This window comes from Pinus tabuliformis, chromosome X (assembly GCF_031772625.1).
Source record: "Pinus tabuliformis cultivar Carrire ecotype Pingquan chromosome X, CPIR1, whole genome shotgun sequence".
Lineage (NCBI taxonomy): Eukaryota > Viridiplantae > Streptophyta > Pinopsida > Pinales > Pinaceae > Pinus > Pinus tabuliformis.
The window spans coordinates 323,965,105-323,991,260 of record NC_142308.1 but is presented as its reverse complement, the minus strand read 5'-3'; the positions used below and the strand labels follow the sequence as shown (position 1 = coordinate 323,991,260).

The following is a 26,156-nucleotide window of genomic DNA, read 5'->3' as shown; positions in this document are numbered from 1 at the left end:
ATGTAATCACAAGCAATCTCCTTCAATTCTTTCTTCCAATGGTCACCTAAAGTGGGTTGCATATGACTTCTACTAGCTTGAGGACCATGTACATATGATGGAGTGGAGGGACTGAAATAACTTTTGATATTCATATCATCCTTTTTCATTTTACCCTTTCCCTTTTCTTGAATAGACTCAAAAGAGGGAGGAACATATCGGAAGGGGCTGGATGTGTCAGTACAAGGGATAGAGGAAGAACCCTCAAAATCAAAATGGGGGTTGGTAGCCAGCATTTTTTGTATATTCTTCGTCCTCCCAATTTCAGCCTCTAACTCTTTTTGCTTAGCCTTATCTTCTTTAAACTTCTCAAAGCTCGCTAACAAATCCTTCCTAATCTCCCCAATTTCTGGTGAGGTACATGGAGTAATTTGGCCTCTAATCCCCGCCAAGTGTTGTTTCAGCCTATTAATGCCCCCAGGACCTTCCTTAATTTTCCTATGGCAAAATTTGCAATGCATTTGACTATCAACCATTTCAACATATGCTCAAGCAACATCTTTCACTCTACGTGCCATTTTTTGACTTGGAAATGAAAGCAAAAAATCTGAAAATGAAAACAAAACAAAAAAAACATTAATTCAATGTTCATTTCTTTCACAAAAAGCACTCTTTAGGATTTCCAGATTTGCACATAAAATTTAATAAGCAAAAATAGATTTTTACAAGTGATAAAAAATTCCTCCAGGCACAAACTGCCTCATCAAGCTTGCTCCAAGAAACCAACTCCTCAATGGCAAATGCTGCTCCAAATGGCTGCCCAAGAAGCTCCTCACTCCAACTACAATGCTTGCCCAAGACTCCTCACTACTACTCCAAAAACAAGCTCAACAACTCCTCACAAACTCTCACTCAAATTCTTACTCAAATGCATGAGATGGTTTTGAGAGAATGAGGGGTTGGGTGGGTTAAATAGGGTTTAGGAGAGGGGAATGGACCCCAAAGACAATATAGACAAATTACAATCCAGTTTGGAGTCCCCCAAAAGAAGAAAATAAAAAATAAAAAATAAAAATGGTTGATTTTTGTGGTTAATGGGTTGTTGTTCCAACCTGGCCGAGTTATTACGGGCTCAGCCGAGCCGGCCGAGTTGTTAGACAACTCGGTCGGCTCGGTATTAGCCCGGTCGGCAGAACCGTTTCCATGGCCAAGTCACAAGTTAAGGCTCTGGCTCGGACCAACTCGGCCGAGTTGGTTTCGCGCTGGCCGGTTTTGAAAACAATGGGGCTAATTCCCTAGGAAATTGCGCAAGGAAGTGGGAGCTTAGCAAACAACAAATTTGGCCAAGTATTGGCTTGAGTTGGTTTGTGAAGCAGTGAGATAGATTGTACTTATGCAAAGGTTGTTCGAGTTGAACAAGCATTGTATTTTCTTAGACTTTCTAATGAATGCAATATACAAATAGCGGGGCTTTTTAGCTGTGGCATTCCCCATAAAATTAGTGTTATGTGTGATTGAAATTATTCCTTTTCTGCTTCATGACTTCATCGATCAATTTGTGTTTCCACTCATTGGTAGAGTAGATTCAAGACAATTGTTCGAGCACATTACAATCTGCAGTTTGAATCTACAAGAAAATTCTACATGGTATCAGAGCTGCAATCACTATAGAAGACGAGAATACGAGTTTGTTTTGTAGGAGAAATCGAATTTACAGTATCATACTTCAACGCCAACACGATGTCGTTTTACGGATTGAGACTTGAATATGCCCTTGAGGGTAGTTTGAACTATATTGCTTGGAAGGACACAATGGAGGTTGTGTTGGAAGACAACGCGTTGAAGGAATTCATAGATCATGATATCCCAAAGCCTCCAACATCTGATGCTAAAGATCTAGCAGAATGGAGAAAGTGTGTGGCAAAGGCAAGAAGAATTATCCTAGGAGTTCAAAATCATATTGTCTTGAATCTCCACAATAAGGAAACTCCATTTGCAATGTGGAAGATCTTGACAGACCTGCTTCAAAACAACAGTGACCACAGGAAGCTGGCATTGAAGGACAAGCTCAGAAAGATCAAGATGGAGAAGGGCAACTCAATACCGAAGTACATGACCAAGTCCACCCAATGTCGGGATGAGCTTGGAAGTGTCAGTGTTTACCGTTGTTGAAAAAGATCTGGTGAGCCTAGCACTTGTAAGACTTCCCAAGAGCTAGCATAGCTACCAAGACTCAGTAAATGGGAGGGAGAAGCTACCAGAATGGGAGTGATTGTGGTCCGACTTGGTACAGGAAGAGATTTGGCGGAACACCAGAGATGGATCCTCATCCAAGCATGATGATGAGGAGAATTGTGCCTTAGCTGGAAAGGCGAAGAAAGGGAAGGGGAAGTCATCCCATTCCAAATCAGATTCCAATCAGGGTGGAAAGAAGAAGGACATGTTGAAAATTAAATGTTTTCACTGTCACGAACTGGGACACTATGCCACAAAGTGTCTACACAATAAGGTCAATCAAAAGCCCTCAAGAGGAGCGGCAGGTGAAGCTCTTGCTTCAAAATTCAAACTAGATTTCACCCTCATCGCTTGCATGGTGACATTGTAGATGGGTAGTGTGTGGTACCTGGATAGTGGAGCCTCATTCCATATGACCGACAACAAAGAGTTCTTCAGTGACTTGAAGGAGAAGGACCTCCAAATGCACATCAAGATGGGAGATGATGGGAGGTATAATGCGACCAACATCGGTATTGTTACCTTTCAGAGGGAGTTTGGTTCTCCCCTCATATTAAAAGATGTCATGTATGTTTCTAGTTTGAAGAAGAACTTGGTTTTTGTTGCCATGTTGGAGGACCATGGCTACAATGTGATATTTAGTAAGGGAAAGGATTTCCTTCATCACATAGCCTCTAAAAATTGGATGTTCGAGTGAAAAACCTCTAGAAATTGGATGTAGAAGACTGCGCTGCATTGAGCACTAAAGCAAAAAAGGTGCAGAGACGAGTCATCCGTGAGTTGTGGCATAGAATACTGGGTCACTTGCACCACGAAGCTTTGAAGATCAGGCAGCAAATTTCTACAGGACTTCCCAAGGGTACACTAAAGCAAAGACACACATGCAAGGAGTGTACATTGGGGAAGTACACCAAAGCTTCTTTTCATGATAAAGGTAGTTGAGCGCAAGCGATCCTTGATCAAATTCACTCAGATGTGTGTGGACTATTCTTGACAGCATCCACAACCAAGCACAGGTATTATGTAATATTTGTTGATGATTTTTCTCGTAAGTGTTGGATTTTCTTCATGAAGAAGAAAGATTAGACATTCGCTAAATTTGTGAATATAAAGCACTTGTCAAGAAAGATACTGGCAGGAGAGTTAAAGCTCTCAGAAGATATAACGGTGGAAAATATGTGTCGAACAAATTCAGGAAATTTAGTGCTTCAGAAGGCATTCGATGGGAATTAATCGCACCTCATAACCCACAACAGAATGGGGTCGCTGAAAGGAAGAACAAAAGTATTGTGGGAGCTGATGAGTAGAGTAGATTCAAGTCGATTGTTTTAGCATATTACAATCTGCAGTTTGAATCTACAAGAAAATTCTACATATAGGGAATTGTCAAAAGGTTTCAAGGGTGTGATGTATAAATCTATACTTGAGGAAAGCACTGTGGACCTATGATACGTTATTCTAGATTACTAATTTGTTTTTTTCTAATAGAGCAGTGTTGGGGGGGAGCGTCCGCCCACTCCCGCTCCCAAAGCACGCTCTAGATGGAAGTGCTTTGGGAGCGATTTTCAGGAGCACACTCTCGAATCGCTCTCATTTGGGAGCAACCTTCGGGAGTGTGCTCTTGCAAAAAAAAATATCAGTGCTTAGCTTTTCTTCGCAAAGAAAAAATCACAAAGGCATTCCAAATGCAAAAAAAATTCAATGAAACAAGATTTTTTTAGTGGGGCAACCAAATATTCAAGCCTATGGCCCTAGTATTGATATGTAATTCATGGTAATGTTAAACTCTTAAAGTAAAAGGATGAAAACGAAAGATAAAGGAGAATGTCACATTCTCCTTTATCTTTCATTTTCATCCTTTTACTTAAATTTTTAACATTACCATGAAATGACTCAGCATGTTTAAGAGTCAAGGGATCTCTACTTGAATGGTTCATGAGGCACAATACTTGCTAAGGTTTTGCAAATGGGGTAGCAAGCTAAGTGGGCTTGATTGTGGAAAAACTCCACAGTTAAGCACGCTTGAGCCAGAGGAGTTCTGGGATGGGTGATCCTGGTTACCGGGTGCATGATGATTGATGCTATGTGATTCGTTCTCCACATTTCACTAGTTTCAATCCCACTTCTTCACCCCTGTGAGCATCACCCGATGCAATGAGTGCTAAGTGAACTATTCAAAAATCATGAGAAATTAGTCAGTTACGACTACCTCTCATAGAAATGGTCATACGTTTGAATGACTTACTTAACGCAGTTGAATCCCAAAAAATCTAATATAATGCACTGCGTAAATCCCCCATACTTAAATTCAAAAAGAGTCAAGGGATCTCTACTTGAATGGTTCATGAGGCACAATACTTGCTAAGGTTTTGCAAATGGGGTAGCAAGCTAAGTGGGCTTGATTGTGGAAAAACTCCACAGTTAAGCGCGCTTGAGCCAGAGGAGTTCTGGGATGGGTGACCTCCTGGGAAGTCCTGGTTACCGGGTGCAAGCCCCGGAAGTGATGATTGATGCTATGTGATTCGTTCTCCACATTTCACTAGTTTCAATCCCACTTCTTCACCCCTGTGAGCATCACCCGATGCAATGAGTGCTAAGTGAACTATTCAAAAATCATGAGAAATTAGTCAGTTACGACTACCTCTCATGGAAATGGTCATACGTTTGAATGACTTACTTAACGCAGTTGAATCCCAAAAAATCTAATATAATGCACTGCGTAAATCCCCCATACTTAAATTCAAAAAGAGTCAAGGGATCTCTACTTGAATGGTTCATGAGGCACAATACTTGCTAAGGTTTTGCAAATGGGGTAGCAAGCTAAGTGGGCTTGATTGTGGAAAAACTCCACAGTTAAGCGCGCTTGAGCCAGAGGAGTTCTGGGATGGGTGACCTCCTGGGAAGTCCTGGTTACCGGGTGCAAGCCCCGGAAGTGATGATTGATGCTATGTGATTCGTTCTCCACATTTCACTAGTTTCAATCCCACTTCTTCACCCCTGTGAGCATCACCCGATGCAATGAGTGCTAAGTGAACTATTCAAAAATCATGAGAAATTAGTCAGTTACGACTACCTCTCATGGAAATGGTCATACGTTTGAATGACTTACTTAACGCAGTTGAATCCCAAAAAATCTAAGTTCTGACCTCATTGGATTTCATATGGAGAAAGAGGAATTTTAGATCTCACTCAAAATCCAGTAGACTTATCAATTTTTCAGGATTTCAGGATTGGGATTGCAAACTTTTCATTGGATTTTGTCATGTACTAGGGTATGTAGCTCTTATTTAATTAAGAGCACCAAGCCCTCTATGTACCTTGACGTTAGTGACATTGGTTGCCGAACTCCTCTATCATGACCCTACTAAAAATATACCCATCACTCAAACAAAATCTTGACTTGACATGCTATGTTTTTTATATCTTATGTTAATGCTTAGAAGGTGATATTAATTACAAAGATCCCAAGATAAATAATGATTTTGATGATATGTAGGTGTTTGTTGTAGCATTATTTTTTTGGATGTTAGAGGCCATTTATAGACTATTTGTTGATGTATTTTCAGTTCAGAGATGGATTGCACTCGATGATATTTTGGTTATGTACACCCTTACATGCTATATCAATGAGAACTTGCAATTTGTAGACCCATGGTTGATGAAGATTATAACTACTAGCCGATTGATGTTGTATGGTTTAATCCATATTTTTATGGTTTTTTATAACTAGTTCATCATTCTACATGTTTTTGTTGACATATATGCATCAAAATATATAAAAATATATATTATATAAAATTTGCTCCTAATTCGCTTCTGATTCGAAAGTTTCTAAAAATCGTCACTCCCCGCTCCCGCTTCCAAGCAGCCTTGTAACAGAGTGTTCTGAGTAACGATATAACTACATTCGTTCTCAAAGATGAAGACAAACCGAAAGGTCCCTCCAACTTCATTTTGTAAAAATGTCAGGTATGGATGTTATTGGAGGAGCATGATATTTATGATTTCAAGAAGACAAAGGTTGTAAAAACTACCCACGCAGATGGAAAAATATAGAGAGATGTACAAGACAAGTCAAGTCATCCTCAACTCCATAAAGGATCACTTGATCCCTCGGATCTCTAAGAAGACCACTAGTATGGAGAGGTTTGATACTCTAGTCAACATATATATTAGGCAGTGACATCAATAGAAAGATGCTTCTAAGGAATAAGTCTGGAGCCATCATAGCCAATTACTTGAAGATTACAAAACTTGATGATTATCGTGTAACAATTGGAGAACAGTGTCAAACATGATGAGTTAATACCCGCAACCTTGAATGGGTTATTATCTTCTTGGTAGCCCTTTGCCCAGGGTGTCTATGCTTGAGACAAGAATTCCAACTTTGAGAAGTTATGCAATGATTTCATCCAAGACGAAAGGAGATTAGAGACATTTGTAGGTTTAGAAGAGAAGGAGAAAATTTTGGCCCTCGTCAATGGGATGAACAAGCATAGTAATAAAGATGGACATGGGAAGGGTCAAAAGGAAAAAAGGAGGAATTAGGCTCCTCAAATCAAGGTAAGAAAGAATTGAGAAACATTCAGTGCTTCAAGTGTCGAGGCTTTCCCACTTGCTTCTTTTGGAGAAATAGAGAGGCTATAGGATTAATGTGAATTCGCCTTTCATTGGTAACTGCTTGTGAAATTTGTTGTCTTCTTATTAATTTATTTATGTTCTTTATCAAACAATTATCAAATGTAAAAAATGAAGATCATAGTACACAAGATACACAAGAAATAGGCTCCAAGCCAGGGAAAAACCCCTCCAAGGGGAAAACCTAAAATAAACTTCTCTTCTTATAGACTCAAATCAAATGAGAAATCCAAGTCCCAAGACCAAAAACAAATGCCCCACAAGCACTAGGTCAACCCTCCATTTTATCCATCTGATATCATGATTTTTTCTGCAAGAGAAACTTAAAAAACAAGTTCATCATTCCCTCATCAATCCTTTGGAGACTTGTATTAGATCACAAGAGGAGCTCACTTCTCTTCACAGAAAATTCGCATCTACAACTTCACTTATCTATTACAGAGAATCCACTGAAAACTTGTCTAAATGAGGAACACGTTGGCCAATTTATAGTTGTCCATGTGTCTTGAACAGTCGTGTCCTTTCAACACACCAACTTGGTATTTTGAAGGGCCGACTTGGTCTTGGGGATAATTTGACTCAATTTTTAACATAAATAAATTATTTTCCTTTTTCTTTTAGGAAGTCCAAATGGGACTTTCACTCATGACAATTTTCTTTTTGACTTGACAAACCTAGAAGCATGAGAAACATGCTTAACCTAGACTTGAGCATGAAACCCATGCTTGAAAATATATTTTCCTTTTTCTTCTTTTATAAAATACATAATGATACAAGTACAATTATGAAAACCAAACTTAGTTACATTCTCCAACACTCCCTCTTAACTAGGGAGGTATTTATAATTGTACACCTGGTACAAGGATACTCTCAAATTGAAATATTCTCATAAGAAGAGTCGAATTTGATAAGCCATCTTTAAGCATCAACATCATAATCAACATTGTCAACATAGCAAGGCCTTAACTAACAAGATTTATCTCTCCACTAGATCAAAGCACAATACTGGGAGGTTTTACATGAGACACCACACTACCTCTCAAGGCACATACCCCATTCAGATGTTCACCGAGTATGTCCTTCTAGGACTATTCTTATCTTGGATTCCAAATCCTCAAAGAATATCGGTCCTCTTCGACCACTCTTATCTTGGATACCATGTCCAATCCTCAAAGAGTGTTGGTCCAAGAGACTACTTCCTATCTTGGATTCCCCATCTTTAAGGAGTACCAGTCTCAAATGCTTATCCAATCCTCTAGACCTCATTCTCCCTCCATGGCCTTCACTAGATGTACAGTTGTTAGTCCTAGCCAAGTGCATGACTCATGAAGAAGAGAATATAATGTCCATCATCACTCCATCTTAACCAGGGAGGAGATCTTCATTCCCTCTCAATCAGGAAATAAACCCTAGCTCCCTCTCAACTAGGGAGACATCATCATAATTCTTAGCTAGTCTCATACATCATCAACACACCAGCTACTTGTTCTTTCGTGGAGATATAGTTGTATCTGCAGGGCTTCTTTACACCAATCCTAGGTTTTGTCCTTTCAATCGTTTTATGAAGCCAAAGTCTTTCACATTCTATCTTCATGACAAGGCTTCACTACTCCTCATAGCACCATAACATATCAAAATTCCATCCTTTTAGATCTTAATCAATAATCAATTAACTTTATCATCAATAGGTTCATCAGTGATCTTCAAGGAGCCAAAACTTCCTTACAGTGGCTAGCACGTCTTCTAAAGAGTTTGCCTCATACTCTTCAAAGAGTCATATTAGCTTTCCAATATCAAACTATGCAGTTGTAGGTACATCATCAAGTAAACTCTTCTTCTAGCCTCTTCACATGCTTTTGCAATATGTCCTATCATGGAGCCAAGTCATATCTCGAGCAAATCATCAATATCAGATTTGTCAAATTATGGTATCTTCTAATCAGCGTGTCATGTCAAATTTTGCTACTTGCTTCCTCTGAAGCCAACATTCTTTTGCAAGTTCTATATAGTAACAAGGTTCTGTTACAGCTTTCAATGTATTCCTAGAATGAACTCATCAACTGAAAGCTTCAACACCATCAGGGTCCTCACAACTCGCTCTTTCCATTTATCAAGGAGTCATCATCAAGCACAAGTCTTGCCTTTTCCATCCTTCTCATCTTGCTTTCATAATTTTGACTGCCTTCATTATGTGCCTGCAATTTTCACCAGCGAGTACAACCAAGCAAGATATACGAAGACAAGAGCATAATGTCAATCCTTTCAATTTAGGGTTTTTATTATTCCTCAAAAGTGTATTTCTATGGTTTTAGATGTAGACCCTATAAACTTCTTGACCTAACCCATATTAGGGTTTTTACTTTTAACGAAAACACCCATTCCTAGGGTTTTGTCTTCAAGCCCTAGAATTTATCTTAATCCATTTTTGCTAGGGTTTAATACATACCCTAGATCATTTAGCCTTGCAAACCCTAGATACCATTTCCCAAGAGCTAGGGATTCCTAAAGAGGGAACAATTAGTTAGGGTTTCCTTTACTAGGGTTTTCCAATTCAAGTCTCATCTAGGGTCTACAAACCCTAGATACCAAAAGCTATGAAAACTTACAAACCCTAGATTCTTATCAGAGTCTGCCATGCAAACTTCTACAAGTATGCTACAAAACCTCAATGCATTTCATTTCTAGATCTTAGGATCTAATCTTCACATTCAACTAAATACTTGGACCATTTTTCATCATACCTGGTCTTCACATCAACATGACGTAGTGCCTTCCACGCTTAAGAACTAGGCCCTTTTTTTCTTTCACAATGGAAACAATCAGTTAGGGTTTCCATCTCTAGGGTTCCTCCTTTTATTCCACACTTTGTTAGGGTTTCAAACCCTAAGGGCCAAGCCCTGTCACTTACAAATTGTAAACTTCTACAACTATACACAAGAGTTGCAAAACCTTAGATTTCAAGGTCTTCAAGATCTGTGATGCAAATTCTATGCACACCCTAGATCCTTCATATCTTCACGATATACAAACCCTAGAAACTTCATCATCATTAAGACTTGTTATTCAAGCAATGCAATCTAGCATATTGCAAAAACCCTAACACTTTTTATCCAAGACCTAGCATATCATCAAAATATTTATGTCACTGTTTCTAATATTTATGCAGACACTTTGTTCTTCAAATAACCATCCTGAGCTAGAAATCTTAACATATATCATGAGATGCATTCAACAAACATACCTCAGCAACTTTTACCTTATCTCTTCTTTTCCAGGACCAATCATCCTTCAGCAAATGCATATCTTTCAGCACGGGTGCCTCAGTTTATCGTCCTTCAAGCTGAGATGTTTTGTAAAGTCCTTTGTCACAGTTTTCTAGGATCTCAGCCTTCACGATTATGTTCCCTTAATCCAAAAAATACTTCCTTTCAGGTCAGCCTCATGATGATCATTTCTCAGAGTCGATATACATGCTTTATAAGCCATCATTGTCAATTGTCATATGTACTTGTGTCAAAAAACTATATCAAGGGTCCTGTAGAGTGTTACTTCCAGCCATCCAAGTGTCATCATATGCATCACGGTTGCTGTCAACATGACTGCATCGTTGTCTTTCATCAAAGGCAATAACCACACATATGATCTAGTTATTTGAATCACCGAAAGTGTCAGCCAGCATATGATGTCTATTCATATGTTGTTCATACAAGTCGCAAGGAGTACGAGCCACCACACGCTGTCTATAAGATATAACAAGTCTGAGCTATAATAATGCTAGCAAAAGCCACAAAGATATAATGTGAATCTAAGTCACTGTCATATAGATGTGATCTTAGAAAACAAGCCACTATATGTAGTGGCACCACAGAGTCGAAACCGAACCACATTTATATGATGCCCTACAAGATAATGATGCTGCAGAGCAAACCACATAAGTATTATGTTCCACATCTATGATGCTGCAGAGAAAACCACAAGTGATGATGTAAAGCATTAGATGTGATGCCACAGATTATGTACAATGCAACGATGCCACTGTGCGATGTCATTATTGCATGAGACTTATGCAATGCTAACTTTGACAGCGAGCTACTGTAATTGTCAATGTAATCTTTATGTGAGCCATAAATTATATTTGTGAATCATCGAGCCATGGGACTCCATGTGAGAGTGTGATCGAACCTCCATGATATAGTGAACCATTGTAGATTCAAGTCATACGAAAATACAGTTCAATTTCACCACAGAGCAGGGTCAATATGAGAGATCCTCCATCCAAGTTAATGTCAACGTTTAAGGCAACATTAAGTCAGGTGAATCATTGTAGAAAACAATGGCACACTCAGAGTAGTATCAAATCAGATATAAATCAAGTCATAAATTTTAAACTACTGTTGAAGAGTTAAGCGAAATTAAGCCACAAATAGTATGCACAGATCATGAGTGCGAACCACAGGTATAATCGAGCCACTTAACAATTAGGTTACAAAGCCATAAGAAAGTGCGAGCTTTAGTCAACTTTTTGATGTTGCAGACTTCAGACGATGATGAATCTACTTCAAGGATGCCAACAATAATGTCATCTTCAGACAGCCAACCTTCAAACTGCCACCCTTAGCTCTGACACCATGTCGGAGAAATAGGGAGGCTACAAGGCTAATGCGATTTCTCCTTTAATTGATAACTGCTTGTGAAATTTGTTGGCTTCTTATTAATTTATTTATGTTCTTCATCAAACAATTATCAAATGTAAAACATCAAAATCACAGTACACAAGATATAGGCTCCAAGCCAGGGCAAAACCCCTCCAAGGGGAAAACCCAAATAATTCTTCTCTTTTTATAGAATCAAATCAAATGATAAATCCAAGATACAAGACCAAAAGTAAATGTCCCACAAGCACTAGGTCAACCTTCCATTTTATCCATCCGATGCCATGGTTCTGTCTGCAAGAGAAACTTAGAAAACAGGTTCATCATGCCTTCATCACTCCTTGGGAGATTTGCATTAGATCACAGGAGGAGCTCACTTCTCTTCACAAAAATTTGCATCTACATCTTTGCTTATCTACCGCAGAGAATCCACAGAAAACTTGTCCAAATGAGGAACACGTCGGCCAATTTATAGCTGTTCATCTGTCCTGAACAGTCACGTCCTTTGTGCAGGCCGACCTGGTCTTTGGGATAATTTGACTCAATTTTAACATAAATAAAATATTTTCCTTTTTCTTTTAGGAAGTCCAAATGGGTCTTTGACTCATGACAATTTTCTTTTGACTTGACAAACCTAGAAGCATGAGAAACATGCTTAACCTAGACTTGAGCATGAAACCCATGCTTGAAAATAAATTTTATTTTTTCTTCTTTTAAAACATACATAATGATACAAGTACAATTCTGAAGACCGAACTTAGTTACATTCTCCAACAGCTACTTAGCGTCCTAAGAAGAAAGGGAAGCACAAACCGCAGCATCAAAAGTAGTTCGCTGAGAGTGTGGATTCTGGAAGTCTCGACTCTCTACCAAAATGGATGATCTTGCATCCAAGTATGAGACAACCTTCTCCGTAGTCTCATGTCTCTCATCTAAAATTGTGTCTAGTAACGAATGGTATGTGGACAATGGATCTTCTAGATATGACTTTCAACAACAAGGCCTTCAATAAACCTCGGGAGCAGAATCAAAGCACACATGGAGTCTGGTGATTATGCTGTGTATCCAATACTAGGGGTGGCATCCATTTCATTTTGAATGCCCTCAAATGACGTTCTTGAGCTCAATGGTATTTTATATGTACCTGTTTTGACGCAGAATCTACTTTCAGCTCAGTAATGATCAACCTCTGATGTACCACCAATTTTGATGATGAGCAAGTCATGACCTGAAAATGATACCTTGATATTTGTCATTTTTCAGCTAGAGGTTTCAAGAGTGTGGCTTGTACAAGTTGTTAGCAGATCCAATGAAAGGCCCAGTGCACGACAGTGAAACCTTGTGCAATCTTTAGCACAAGACGATGGGTCACTTGCACTATGAAGTATTGTCAATATTGAAAGGCATGGCGCAGGGGTTGTCAGATTTCAAAATTGAGAAAACAAGAGTGTGCAAGGGCTGTGCAGTCGACAGACATGCCAAGACTACTTTCCCAAGCAATGAGAGAGGTCAAGAGAGATTTTTGACCTAATACACAGATGTTTGTGGACCCCTGACCTCAGGTTCACTAGAAGGTAACATTTATTATGTTGCGGTTATTATGCTTCATTCATTGATCATTCCTATTGAAATACCTAGAAGTACTTCATGAAAAGCAATGATGAGTTCCTTGTAAGGTTCCAAAAGTTTAAAACTTTAAATCTCTGGCAGGAAATCATATAGATAAGACGATTAAAGTTTTAAGATCAGATGATGGAGAGTACATCCCCAAGGATTTTGGCACTTCTTACAAGGAAGCAAGGGTCAAAAGAAAGCTGACAGTGCCCTACAACTCATTGCAGAATGGGATTACAAAAAGGAGGAACAGGTACATCACAGAAACTGCCAAGGCAATTATCTATGACCTAGATCTGCTGATGTGCCTTTGGGCAAAAGCATGTTGCACAACAGTCTACGCTGCATGTGTCCAGATATATTGTATTTTTCCCTATCTCTTATTCTTTAAAAGAGATGAAGGGTGCACCACTAGGTTGGTTAGCAAGTTAGAGATCTAGAACTTTTGCATCATGATTTTATTCCTTACAATTAGTAGAATACATGTGCTGTTTTTAGAGTACAGATACATGTGCTTTCTGTTCATATTATGAGCAGAATGTGCTTGTAGATTAGCATACATTATAGCTGATAATTTGATTAGTGTTTCCAGTTTTAACTTTTAAGTTATCTATCATTTAGGTTAAATTCTCGAGTGCAGAATCTACTGATCATGGTCTAATTTTTGACAACGTGTTGCAATCAATTCTATCTATAAATCCATCAAAGTATATTACTCTTTAAAGTACATTTTGGACAAGTTACACAATCCAGAATTTGTAGATGCAATCCACTCCTGGGTGTGTTATTGCACCCAACCCTCTCTATGTGAGTTACGCACATTTCGTGAATATATTTTTTTTTATTTCTGCTATTTCACTGTTCTTTTTTCTATCTTTTCAGATTTTATCAACATTTGCAAGGGCAATGTCTCTATTTTTCATTTGCAAACATTACATGCAAGTTTGTGACCATCATAGAGCTGGACCTTTAACAGCGTTGGAATAGAGTAGATACTGCCACTTTCCAATTTGTTCCTAAACAAGAGCATAATTTATCAACATGTCAGAGGATCTACAACAAAATAGCTTTAACCAATTGGTAAAGCATAACACGTGAGGTCGAAAGGAGGCAAAAGATCTTGTCCTTCATTCATCCCATTTCATCTCTCAAAAGAGAAAGATAAGTACTCACCAGGGCCTTGAAAGTCTGAAACGTAAATCTTGCTTCCACATACTTTGATGCAGCTATACACAACCTTGATTTCTTTGAACAAAACTATACACAACCTTGATATCTTTGAAAAAAACTATACACAACCTTGATTTGTTTGACTTTGGAGGGACTTCTGTCGTTGGAAATTCTGCTGTTGGCTCTGCTACATTTACAGCTAGCTCTAAGGTCTATGAAACAACTAGCTACTAGTGTATGTTAAAGTTCAGCTCAAAGGTCCCAAAAATTAGCATCTCCTTTAATTCTATATCCAAGGATCTAATCTAGGGTCTAATCTACTTGATGTAAGCACTTTTTGGTAGCAACTTTTCAAAATATATATATATATATATATTCTCTGAATTTTCTAATATTTTCCAACATTTATGAACATTAAAAATTGCATACATCATAGTGATGATAATATCAGCAATATATCGCCGAATATCGGAAATATCGTGATATTTTGGCTCCCGAAAATATCGTGATATTTTCGAGATATCGCCGATATCTCAGCGAAATATCACGAGACGACAGAAAATATCGCCGGGCATGTTATGCCACGGCTAGAAAAAGGGAAAATCGTTTTTTTTTTTTTCCATTTCTGTTTTTGAGTGTTGGAGAAGGAAGGGGAAGAGTTTTGTGGTGGTTGTCAAGGAGGGTTTGAGAACCAAACAAAGATTGCCACCACCAACTAAGAGTTTTTTTGTGGATCAAAGATTGAAGAACAGCAAGACAAACTTCATTTCTTCCATTAACAGGCATGTTCTTCAAAACCCCTATGTTAATGATTTTTTCATGGATTTAGGGTTATGCTTGCTTGCCTCTTTGCCTACCAACATTTTGTTTCTTTGTTTTTTTTTCCATTTGCTATGATTTTCATGCCCATGAGCCAATGCAAGGGTTTTCTCCATATTTGGACAGCGAGCTTCATTTTTTTTTCAACTTTCTTATGCACCATCTTATTGCCATTTTTCATTCACATTGAAAAATGCAAATAATGTAGTAATTTTTTTTAAATGAGGTGGATATTACTTATTATTTTTTGTGTTGGGGGTTTAATGCCAATATTTTGTTTTTTTTTGTGCCCTAGGTTTGAATTAGTTCACTACGAATGTCAAATATGCCAAAAGCCTTGGACCCATTTTGGGAGTATGGGGAAGTTGTTGGTGGGGCAAATCGGGCATATATATCAATGTGGAAAAGGTCGAAGTCAGGATTAATTCAGCAAGGGTCCAAAAGTTGAAAAACTCGTTAAAGTCTAGAGTTTTTTGAAAAAGTAAAGTCAGCAAAATTATAAAGAAGGAAAAAAGAACCAAAAAAAAAAAAAAAAAAAAAAAAAAAAAAAAAACACAATCGTTCATTTTTATTTTTTTTAACATCTAGAGTCGAAGTCATATTTAGAGGTGTTTTCAGTGTTTTACTACAATGTCATTCTTTACATGTGAATTCAATCACTAAAAGCATGTTACACTCTTGCAGTCTGCATTCTAAGTGCATTTTATCACCAATGTTTTCCAACATTATCACAAAAGATATGATCATAACAGTGTTGATTCTTGGGAATGTTCTTACACTTCCTTGCTTGCTAATCTGAATACTCCTTGTCCTCTTGCTCTTATGTCTCACAATCATGCTTGTCGAGGTAGGTATGCACTTCCTTTTCATAGTCTTCTGAGTTTCTTATAGCAGCCTTCTGATAGCGTAGCCTCTAGCTAATGTCTCTTCTCTGTATTTTTTTGCACATCTCATATAGATCCCTATTGTTTTGCAGACATAACATCCAGCAAGAGCAAACCAATAATAGTCGTATATGTTTCAACATTCAACAGAATATAGCAACTAAGCAATTAATTTTCTCAGTAACACGAACCAACTATAACGCTCAAAATTAAGATTCAACAAAACAAATTGCATAGCACAACATTATCATCAAATTTCTAGGGCTATGTTTGAAAGATTCCACTCTCTGCGCTAAGATTAAACAGCAGAAAATTATATCATTTTCAACATTGCGGCCTCTTTATCCGCGGCCTGGGAGGGAGGCCAAGTTTTTGGGTAGACTCCCGATTTAAAAGTCACCAAAAAGTCGGGGGATTAAATCGTTTAGTTTAAAAAATCGCATTTTTAGGATTAAATCGCAATTTTTTGCAGACTTTTCCACACTGATATATATCATACAAATTGTGTGGGACCAAGATGTCAGGAGGGGTTACACGATTAAAATACCATTTGGCTAGACTCCCTGCAAAAGATGCAGATGTAATGCCTTGTATGGTTTCTAGTGCAGAGGTTATACAAAAGCTCTTGAAGCAATTGTTGAACAAGACAGAAAGAACGTTGCTAGGGAGAGGCCAATGGTCTCAGATAGATCGCTGCTAGTTTTATTTGTTTTGCAACTTTTGCTACATATAAGTTTATAACTCATGATGATGAAATACTTTTAAAGTTTTATATATGTGATGTTATTTTGTTCGAGTCCTTGATTGGACAATTATCAGGGATCAGCAAGATTTGGTATCGTCGTTGAAGTTTGATGTATCATATTCATTTCTATTTGACATCATATATATCAGTGCTTTCTTCATATTTATGTGCCAATGTGTTTAGTTCATGTTGTTATTGCTTTATATGTTTAGAAATCTGAAGAAAAAAAATGAATATATTATGAATTTTTTATGCTTGCCGATATTTTCGCTGATATTGCCGATAAGATGTTTTCTGGACCCTCGCCGATATTTTTCCGATACCGATAATTTCAACACTGCATCATATAATACATATATAATATAGGTGTGTATATACTATATAGTATATACACATTATTTAATAAGGTCAAGGAAATTCATGCCCCACCCCTGAAAACAGTAGGAAACATCCCAAAACTCCTTGGAAATGTTTCCAAAGCATTTCACTTCGACAAGCATTTCCCATGCAGAAACACTAGAAATAACATGTTTCCCAATGCAAAGAAATGGATAAAACAAGTTATTACAAAAAAAAAAAAAAAAACCCAAAGGGAGTGAGACCCACTTATGACCTGTTTGTGGGTAAGCCAAAACTAACATAGCGAAATGAAAACCTAAAAAATACCTAATAATGATAAATAAATAAAATGAAAAAAAAAAAAAAAAGAGTAAAATTTTTGAGCTATGACTTCTTGATGCATTATTCACTTTTCCAAGAGAAAAAAAATGTATATTTGCATTTCAAGAAGAAATCAAAATACACATCGATTCTTCAGCTCTGAAGGGCTTTCAGACATTACCTTTCCACACATAGACAGATATAATGAGAGGGATCACTGTTCCTAATCAGCTGGTCAATCATATCACAAAAAACCTCAGAATAGTTTTAAAACTTGTCTAAAAACTTCAGAAAAATATATTTCTGAAATTCAGGAACCATTTCTTACCCTCGGACTGTCGAAATGTAACTAGTGTCTGTCTTCATAATTGTATATGGGTCATGACTTGATGTAATCATTGTTGTATTTGTCACAAAGAAAATGAGAGAAATTATTTGTACAAAGAAAATTATTTTATTATGAAATAGGTTTCTTGCCCATTGGTTATTTGTCCTAGGTCAAATCACCCATTGAGTGCTCTACGGTTGTGAAGAAGAATCTAAGTCAAGGTCATAATGTAAAGTCCCTTGGAAGGCTCATGTATCAAACAAAGGAATAAATTTTATGTACAAAGATTGGTCTAGAAGCTACTAAAAGGACAAGTCGGCCAGCCCTACAAATCAGCCTAGAAGAGGCCTAATATAGCCCTCAAGAAACCTATAAAAGGAGAAGCTCGACCCCATTAGTGATAGACATCATACATCAGGTTTTCTGATCTGATCCACAGTGAGAAAGAGGAGCGAAGTAGCCAGGAGTGCAGCGTAGAAAAGGAGGGACGAAATTTTCTGTAATTGGCATCTCTACAGCTCACACGTGTGAGTTTCTTGAAGAAGACTAGGGTTTCCTCAGAACTGAATTTGCAGAGAATTCGTTGGAGGGTGGCTGACTTGTCTTTTGGTGGTTGGTCTTGGGTCAAGGTCTTGGAAGTATTCATTGAATTGATTCTATAAGGAGTTTCTGGGTTTTCCCCTTGTGGGTTTTTCCCTGGCTTGGAGCCTATTTCTGGTGTCCTCTTTGTTTGCATTATGATCTTCTTACTGGCATTTGTCTTGATGATGAATAGAACAACATAATAATATTGATGTACTAACCTAATATCACAAGAAAGTGTCAAAGTTATAAAGAAATCAATTTAAATACCCTAACTACTCTGCTCTGGATTTCTCAACACTGACTTCTTTAACCACCACGAGCCCTTCATTTAACATGACAGGTTCCTTCAAGAGAACATCCGCCTGGTTACTAAACTCTTGGTGAAGTGGATCAAAATATTTTACTATGGCATGCCATGTTTTCTAACATTTTAGAAAATACATTGCTTCTGAAAGTGAAATCGTTTCAAAACAAACAAACAAAAAATCATTTTCTTGTTTCAGGTGATTTTGTTATTAACTCATTTCCAAGAAAAATCACTTTCAAATACACCTTCCCCATTTTACTTATTTCAGATGGTACTATATTGACTGAATTACAGCACCACTGGATAAGTTTATGGATATTGTGTGGAAGTTTATTCCCCCACTCCATAAACAATAAGAGTAAGCTATTTAATTCTTCCATTCATTTATAAACAAATAAGAGGCAACAGAAAAGAATGGGAAGCATTTGACATAAAAAGGAGATATTCTTACCAAAGTCTCAAAAAACATTCGAGCTGCTTCCTTTCTTGTCTTTCCCACCAAAAGGCGGTCAAGACCAAGTTTCTGATTATTTTCTTCTTGTGGTTTCTTTGAATTTTGATCCATGCCCTCAAAGACAGTCTTCAAGTATCGGCTAACAGCCCTGCAACAAATTGATATCTTAGAAAATGTAAAATCAAAGACAATTTATTGTGCTTCTGATAGGACATCAACAACCCATATCTGCAAGCAAAAATCGTAGTGGGCTGCAAATAATACAATAAATTGTTAAAGATATCATATGAAATGATGCTGACATAAGTAGAATGCTTATATATAAAATAAAAGAGACCTTGTTCTTGCAGACCATCCACTATCATCCTGAGCCTGATCCTTTTCTGCATCATTGGCATTGTTCTTACCCCCGAACTCATCTTGTCCATCATCATCACCTCCCAAGAATTCTGCATGTAAGGTAGAAACTATTGAGACAGATGCAGTCTAGACATTCTGTAAATTAATTTGGCATGGGTAAAATTAAGGTGTAAAATCTCTATAAGCACCAAAAAAGAATCAGATAATAGGCAGAATAACTAAGGATAAAATTAATTAAATATTATATTGAACACTAGAAATGCACAAAAGATCAAATATTTTGCAGAAAAAGGAATATAAGACAGTGGAGGATATAATAGTCTTATATCTCAGACACAATTGTAAGAATTGAAGGCAAATCTCAACTAGAAAAGCTGGACATTGGCCACCAGTGTAGATAAAATTGTAAAAGAAAAGAAGGTACCAGAATAAACCAATGAGTTAAGTGTCAATAAAGAACTAGTCTGACCAGTATTTCTTTGGAAAAATCAAATTTTCCATTGACTCCATCTGGCTCTACTATAAGAAAGGAACATATTGAAGCACAAAAAGAAATGCAGCATACAATAAGACAATTTAGATCAACATAGCAAGAAAACAAATATTAGTTTATTTCCATCTACTGAATCATGTCCACTGGCATGATGTACTCCATGTCAAACATAATGTCTAATTTTCCCAAATACAAGGCCATCTCTATCACCAGGGTATTATTCCCACCTACTCTGGACATATTGCCAACCTATTAATACTCCATGTTCGTGGGAGGCTCCCAGGAAAGCCCATGAACAGCAACCACAATAGTTTAATGTAGTACATGGGTTTTGCATCTTCCACTCAAAGCCCATAGATGACCACAAGGACTCCCTACATCTTGACATGGATTATGGTTTGCTATTTCCCCCTTCTTTAGTCCCTTGCGTAAGCCAAGCCATGTGAATGTGTTTTCCCCATTTGATGTTTAGTACTTAGGCAAGCTACCCCTTTGTTGTTGTCCTAGGTCATTCTTGTACTCCTTGGTTGAATTCTTGGCTAGACATTCTCTCTTTCCCTTGGATCAACCTTGGCATTAGTGTTTAATTTGGTCTAATCGCATTGGTTAGAAATGGATTTTGGAGATCCCTGATGCCAACATAGCTATTTTGAGAGCACATACGGGTTAACAAGGTCAAAATCGATACTCCCTTTTCATTCTCTCTTTGGCATTTGATCCATGAGTCCCATAGGTAGATCCACCCTTCCCATGCATAAGTGAATTAGAGAACCTACTTCAAGCGAAAAACCTGTAGACGTACTCAAGACCAACAAATTCCCAATAGGTTTGCTTATGAATAACCCGATTTTCAACTTTGAAATGAACTTTTAGCTTTCATTTGAAACTTATTGAAACTCTGCTATTTGTTCACTAGGAAAGGATATTGCCTTCCCTCGAGCGCTTGCACTACCTAGATCATTGTCCCTGTAACTCCTCTGGTTACCCTTGCTTGTGTTGAAAATTAGCGGCTCAGGGATGAATTTCTTTATCTAAAAATCTCATCTCTGACAATTCTGGAGTGACTTTCTAAAAATAGAAAGTCATGTCTAGCATATTAAGTACGACTTTCCAAAAATAGTAATTCACCTTACATCAATTGGTAATCAAGTATAGTTGATAGAAAATCAATTATCATTAATCAATCCTAATAGTTCAATCTCAACTTAACCATCAATATTATTATTATTATCCTTTATGATACTATGATATTATTATTAAAAGGAATTACAAGTCACCTTACCTTCATCACCTCAATCACTTCGCACCTCTCCTTGATGACTCACATGGCACTACATAACACTCTCTCTCTCTCTTAATGATACGGTACACTCTCTCTTACATACTCATTAAAGACATGGCATATTCCTCTTACACTCATTAAAGACATGGCATATTCCTCTTACACTCATTAAAGGCATGTCATAAAATATTACTCTTACACTCTCTTTAATGCATATGTTACAGTCCTTATCTATGGCATTTATTTTTCTCCATAATGGCATGAGTTGCACTCCCCTAAATGGAATATGTTACTATTCCTTAAGGCATGCGTATTTCTCCTCCTTTATGACAAGAATTTGTTGCTCCTCCTATATATGTGTTTCATGTCTTCTCACCTAACTACTACTACTTGTGCATTGTGAAAGAAGAATTTGAACTTGAGAGAGAGAGACTTAAAGAGACTTAAAGAAGATTGTGAGAGAGAGAGACACTTGGAGAGTAAGAGCAAAACTTGGTGAGACAAAGTTGATTTAGTGCTTTAGTGTTTCAATGTTGATTCAGTTGAAGGGAAGGTTGATTCAGTGTTTGCATCTGTTGCTGCTACCAATGATTTTCATGCTATAGCTTGTTCAGATTTGGGTGAACTTCCGCATTCTCTTAATCTCTCATTGTACTTTGTATCTCTGTTGAAAAATTGATATCTAATAGAAGAAGAATATGGTTGGGTTTTCCCCTTGTGAGTTTTTCCCTAGTCATTGGACCTAAATTCGCAGTGTCTCACTTTGTTCTTAGTTGTCTTCTATTTCGCATTTGTCTTATGTTCTATCTACAATTGCTTAACTAATTTTGCAGCAAAAAATAGTTTTGGAATAAGTGATTTTTACAGCATAAAACATCATTATTTCAACATGGTATCAAAATTTTGGTGAAGAAGGGCCGAAGAAAATAAGAGTTGTCATCCTTCAATTTTATGTTGAAATATCACTTGTTTCACCTCCTATTTACTATTGAAATATCAATTGTTGCTGCTCCAATTTACTGCTAAAATATCACTTGTTCCTTGTTGCTGAAATTTGTTTGACTTATTGTTGAAATCTGTTTGTTGTTGAAAGATGTCTTCTTCTTACTTCAAGAATGAAGAGAAGTTGAATGGTGCTTTATATTTTGGTCCATGGAAAACAAGATTGAATATTACTCTTGAAGAACATGATGTACTGGAATATGTTGAAGACATGGTAACAGAACCACAAGAAAATTTAAATGTTGTTGTCAAGGCCAGATACAAGAAGGGAGAAGTCAAGGCTAAGAAGATTATCATTGATTCTCTTGGAGACCATCTCATCACCTATGTCTCCAAGTTGAAGAAATCTAAGGAAATGCATGACAAGTTGATTGGAATGTATCAAGTAAACAACTTGAGTCAAATCCTTGCTTTCAAGAATCAACTAAGGACATTAAGATGAACAGAAGAGAGACCATTCAAGAAAACTTCATGAAGATATCAAAAATCAAGGATCAAGTATCAACTATTGGTGAAATTGTATCTAACAAAGAGTTGGTGTTGATTACGCTTGAAGGTATTTCTCCAACTTGGGAAACCTTTATTACTACCATCAGCAACAATGATAAGTTTCCCTTTGATGAGCTCCTGGGAAAGTGTAGTTAACAAGAGGCCAGGATGATTTCCAGAGGAAGAAATTCCAAGCATGAAGAGGGAGAACCTACTACCTTTGTTGTCCAAGGCAAAAAACAGAAAGGAAAAAGAGGTCATCACTTTTTAAGAAATTTTGCTCCTAGATACAACCACAACAATCGTGGGAACAATTTAAGATCTGATTATAGGAGAAGAAGAGAGGTTCTTGTTGTTTGTAAAGAAAGCTACTGTTCTTCCAAGAGTTCAAGGAACCCAAGGTATGATAATAATGCAACTGAAACGCAATCACAGTACTTTCTCATTTTTGTTCTTTCTAGTTCCTCTCCTACAGATTCTTGTGATAGCTGGTTGGTTGATAGTGGTGCTTCAAGACACTTTACTGATTATAAAGAAGTTCTCTCAAATCTAGTTGAGAGGAATACGGATTTGAAAATCATTCTTGGAGATAATTCTACATATCCTACAAAGGGATCTAGCTCTATTTCTTTTCATCTAGATCAAGGTAAAACTATATCTCTTCAAGAAGTTTTGTATGTACTTGGTTTGAAAAAGAATCTTATATATGTATCTGCCTTAGAAAATAAAGGAATGAAAGTTGCTTTCATAAATGGAAAAGTTCTCACTTGGCCAATGAGATCTAGAATGAGAGATGCCTTCACTTTGGGATCATGATTTGAAGATATTTATAAAATCAATGGAAGACCTATACATGCATTGATTCATGATAGTAATCATCAATGTGAATTGTGTCACCAAAGGTTCACTCAACTTCACTATAAAGCATTGCCTCATGTGAGAAAGATGGTTTCTGTATGTTAAAGAATGTAACTAGGTTTGGTCTTCATAATTGTACCTGAGTCAAAATGTGTTGGAAAATGTAACTAGGATTAGTCTTCAGTATTGTACTTGAGTCAAATATAATATACTTGTCAAAAGAAAAGCAAAAAGAATTTATTATTAAGTTCAATTGACTTATTAAAGCATGAGTTTCATGCTTAGGTTAATTATAGGTCAAGCCTCCATTGTAGGCTTTAGGATTATTTATTTGGGTCAAAGTCAATTTATGTATTGGTCATAGACTCCTCCATCAAAGTTTCCTTGATCATCATCAGCCTCCTCAAAAGCGTCCTTGATGTCAACCTCAAACAAGTCTTCATCAAATCGGCCTACTAGTCGGCCTACATGTCAGCCTAATCTTAAAATGGAGGCCTAATCTTAAAATGGAGACACATCCTGTCATAATGGCATGTCGGCTCATTTGTATGGTTAAACCACTATATATAAAAGCATTGGATCTTCGCATTTCAACACATCTCAGGTTCGGATTTCAGAGAACAAAAGTTTCGGTGCTGTGAAACATAATAAAGGCTCGGATCTCAAAGAAGGGTGTGGTAAAATTACAGTGATCTCAGTGGAAATATTTTCAGTAATCTCAGAGCTCAGATCTCAGAGATACTTTTAGTAATCTCAGACATAAATTGCGGATTGCAGTGGAGACAATTCGATGATGGATCACAGTGACTCAGCCTCACAGTTTTGGTGCTACCTTAGTTTCGTAATAAGTTCAGAGTATAAAAAAGAATGACAAGGTTGACTTGATGGATGGAGGTAGTCTCGAGTCTAAATTGTAAGGGTCTTGGTCGTCTCATCTTGAATCTACTAAAGGAAGAATTTATGACAGGGTTTTCCCCTCGAGGGGGGTTTTGCCCTGGTAGTGAGCCTATATCTTGTGTTCTCTTCTTTTGTTGCTTAGCATTAAACTTAATGATAAGAAAAAATAATTAAGAGATCTAATACTGATAATGAAAACATCACAAATTCATAATAAGGAAAATCGTTTTAACTGCCAACTCTATTGATTTTCCAACATGGTTTCAGATCTATGGTTATGATCAAAGGTAGTTTTGGGCTAGTGAAACTAATGGAACTCACTACAGTAGCTTGGATGATCTTGGTGCTGCCACAAAAGGTCAGATCTCTGAGATTATTGTGGACAACAATTGCTTTCAGTACTATTACACAGTGATGAAATTCGGACTACCTCTGAGAAAGATTGGATGTCTTCATAGTGAGCTGATGTGGCAAGTATTCAATGATAAGAACTCAAATTGGTGCCATTAAAGTGATAAGATCCCATGAAGAAATAAAACATAGATTAGAAGTTTGGATAACGCAGATGGTTCGATATCATTGCAAGGAACTTGGTTAGGATATCTACGCTTCTGCAAGTTTGAAGTTATGTAAACACAGTAAAGGAGGTTTCAGTGCTATTACTGTAAGGCGGTTCGGATCCAAAACTCTAAAAATGAAGTGAAGATTATCTCATATTCAGTACTACTACTATAACATTGTTTCGATACCATAGCTGTAATGAGAGTCAAAGTAAAGGGTATAACTATAGTGATAAGGCTCGGTGTTACAATAGAGAATATTTCAGTACAATTTCAGTGATATAAGTTCAGAGGAAGAGACATATAAACCGAAATCTTCAAGTTGTCATCAAACTTTTCTGTATTTCCATCACAGAAATACAGCACCTAGTCCAACTAAAGTATGACCGAAGTTAGGAAGTTGCCTCAATGTATCATTAGGATCTCACAATCATGAAAAAGGTTGGCATACTCAAAGAACGGATTGCAGTCCAAATTGCTAAGCTGATCCAAGTCTAGTCTAAAAATTATGAGCACTAAAAACATTCATTTGGAGGCTATGAAAGAAATTTGAAGCTTCTTACATGGTTCATATAATCCTCGTTGATATATAATCTAGGCTAAAGAGTGTACTCTCAAGATAACATATTAGAACCTCAATCCTCTCCCTCTAAGATTTACAAACTAATCTAGGATTCCAAGCAAAATTCCTTAATTGAAAGAAGGAATAACTTTTCATAGGATTCCATCCTCCATGTTTTCATAGGAGATCTAACTTGTGAAATGAAGTCATGTTCTTGGTATCACATGTTTTGCTTGAAAGCATGTAGTACATGGATAGAGGATCATGGCTTACACTTCCAGAAATACCTACAATATTTGTCAAGAAACATCTCCATGTATGTCTAAATATCTTATAAAATTCTCTTTTATCTTATTTTTGTAATTTGTGGTATATTATTAACATCTTTATGACTAGCTATGTTGAATCATAGTGATTCTTGTTTTGGGTGATTCATCACTTGATAAATCTACCCATCCTCATATTCTTAATTTATTTTATAGAACCCTAGACAGGTTCTCTAGAAAACCCTAAACTAAAGGTATGTTCATGATGTGTGAAATCCTAGCCTACTTAGGGTTATTGTGAAATGTTATTTGAAGTT

General features: G+C 37.1%; 1 protein-coding gene across 2 annotated transcripts in view; it reads right to left on the bottom strand.

The window, feature by feature from the left end:
• Positions 1 to 26,156, bottom strand: part of LOC149139776 (uncharacterized) — a 219,281-nt gene that overhangs the window by 11,759 nt on the left and 181,366 nt on the right. For both annotated transcript variants that reach the window (XM_089446915.1, XM_089446916.1), the window contains 2 exons: positions 19,408 to 19,519; positions 19,068 to 19,218 (listed from right to left, as the gene is read on the bottom strand). In XM_089446915.1, the coding sequence (XP_089303041.1) occupies positions 19,068 to 19,218; positions 19,408 to 19,519 (263 nt within the window). The remainder of the gene's footprint in view (positions 1 to 19,067; positions 19,219 to 19,407; positions 19,520 to 26,156) is intronic.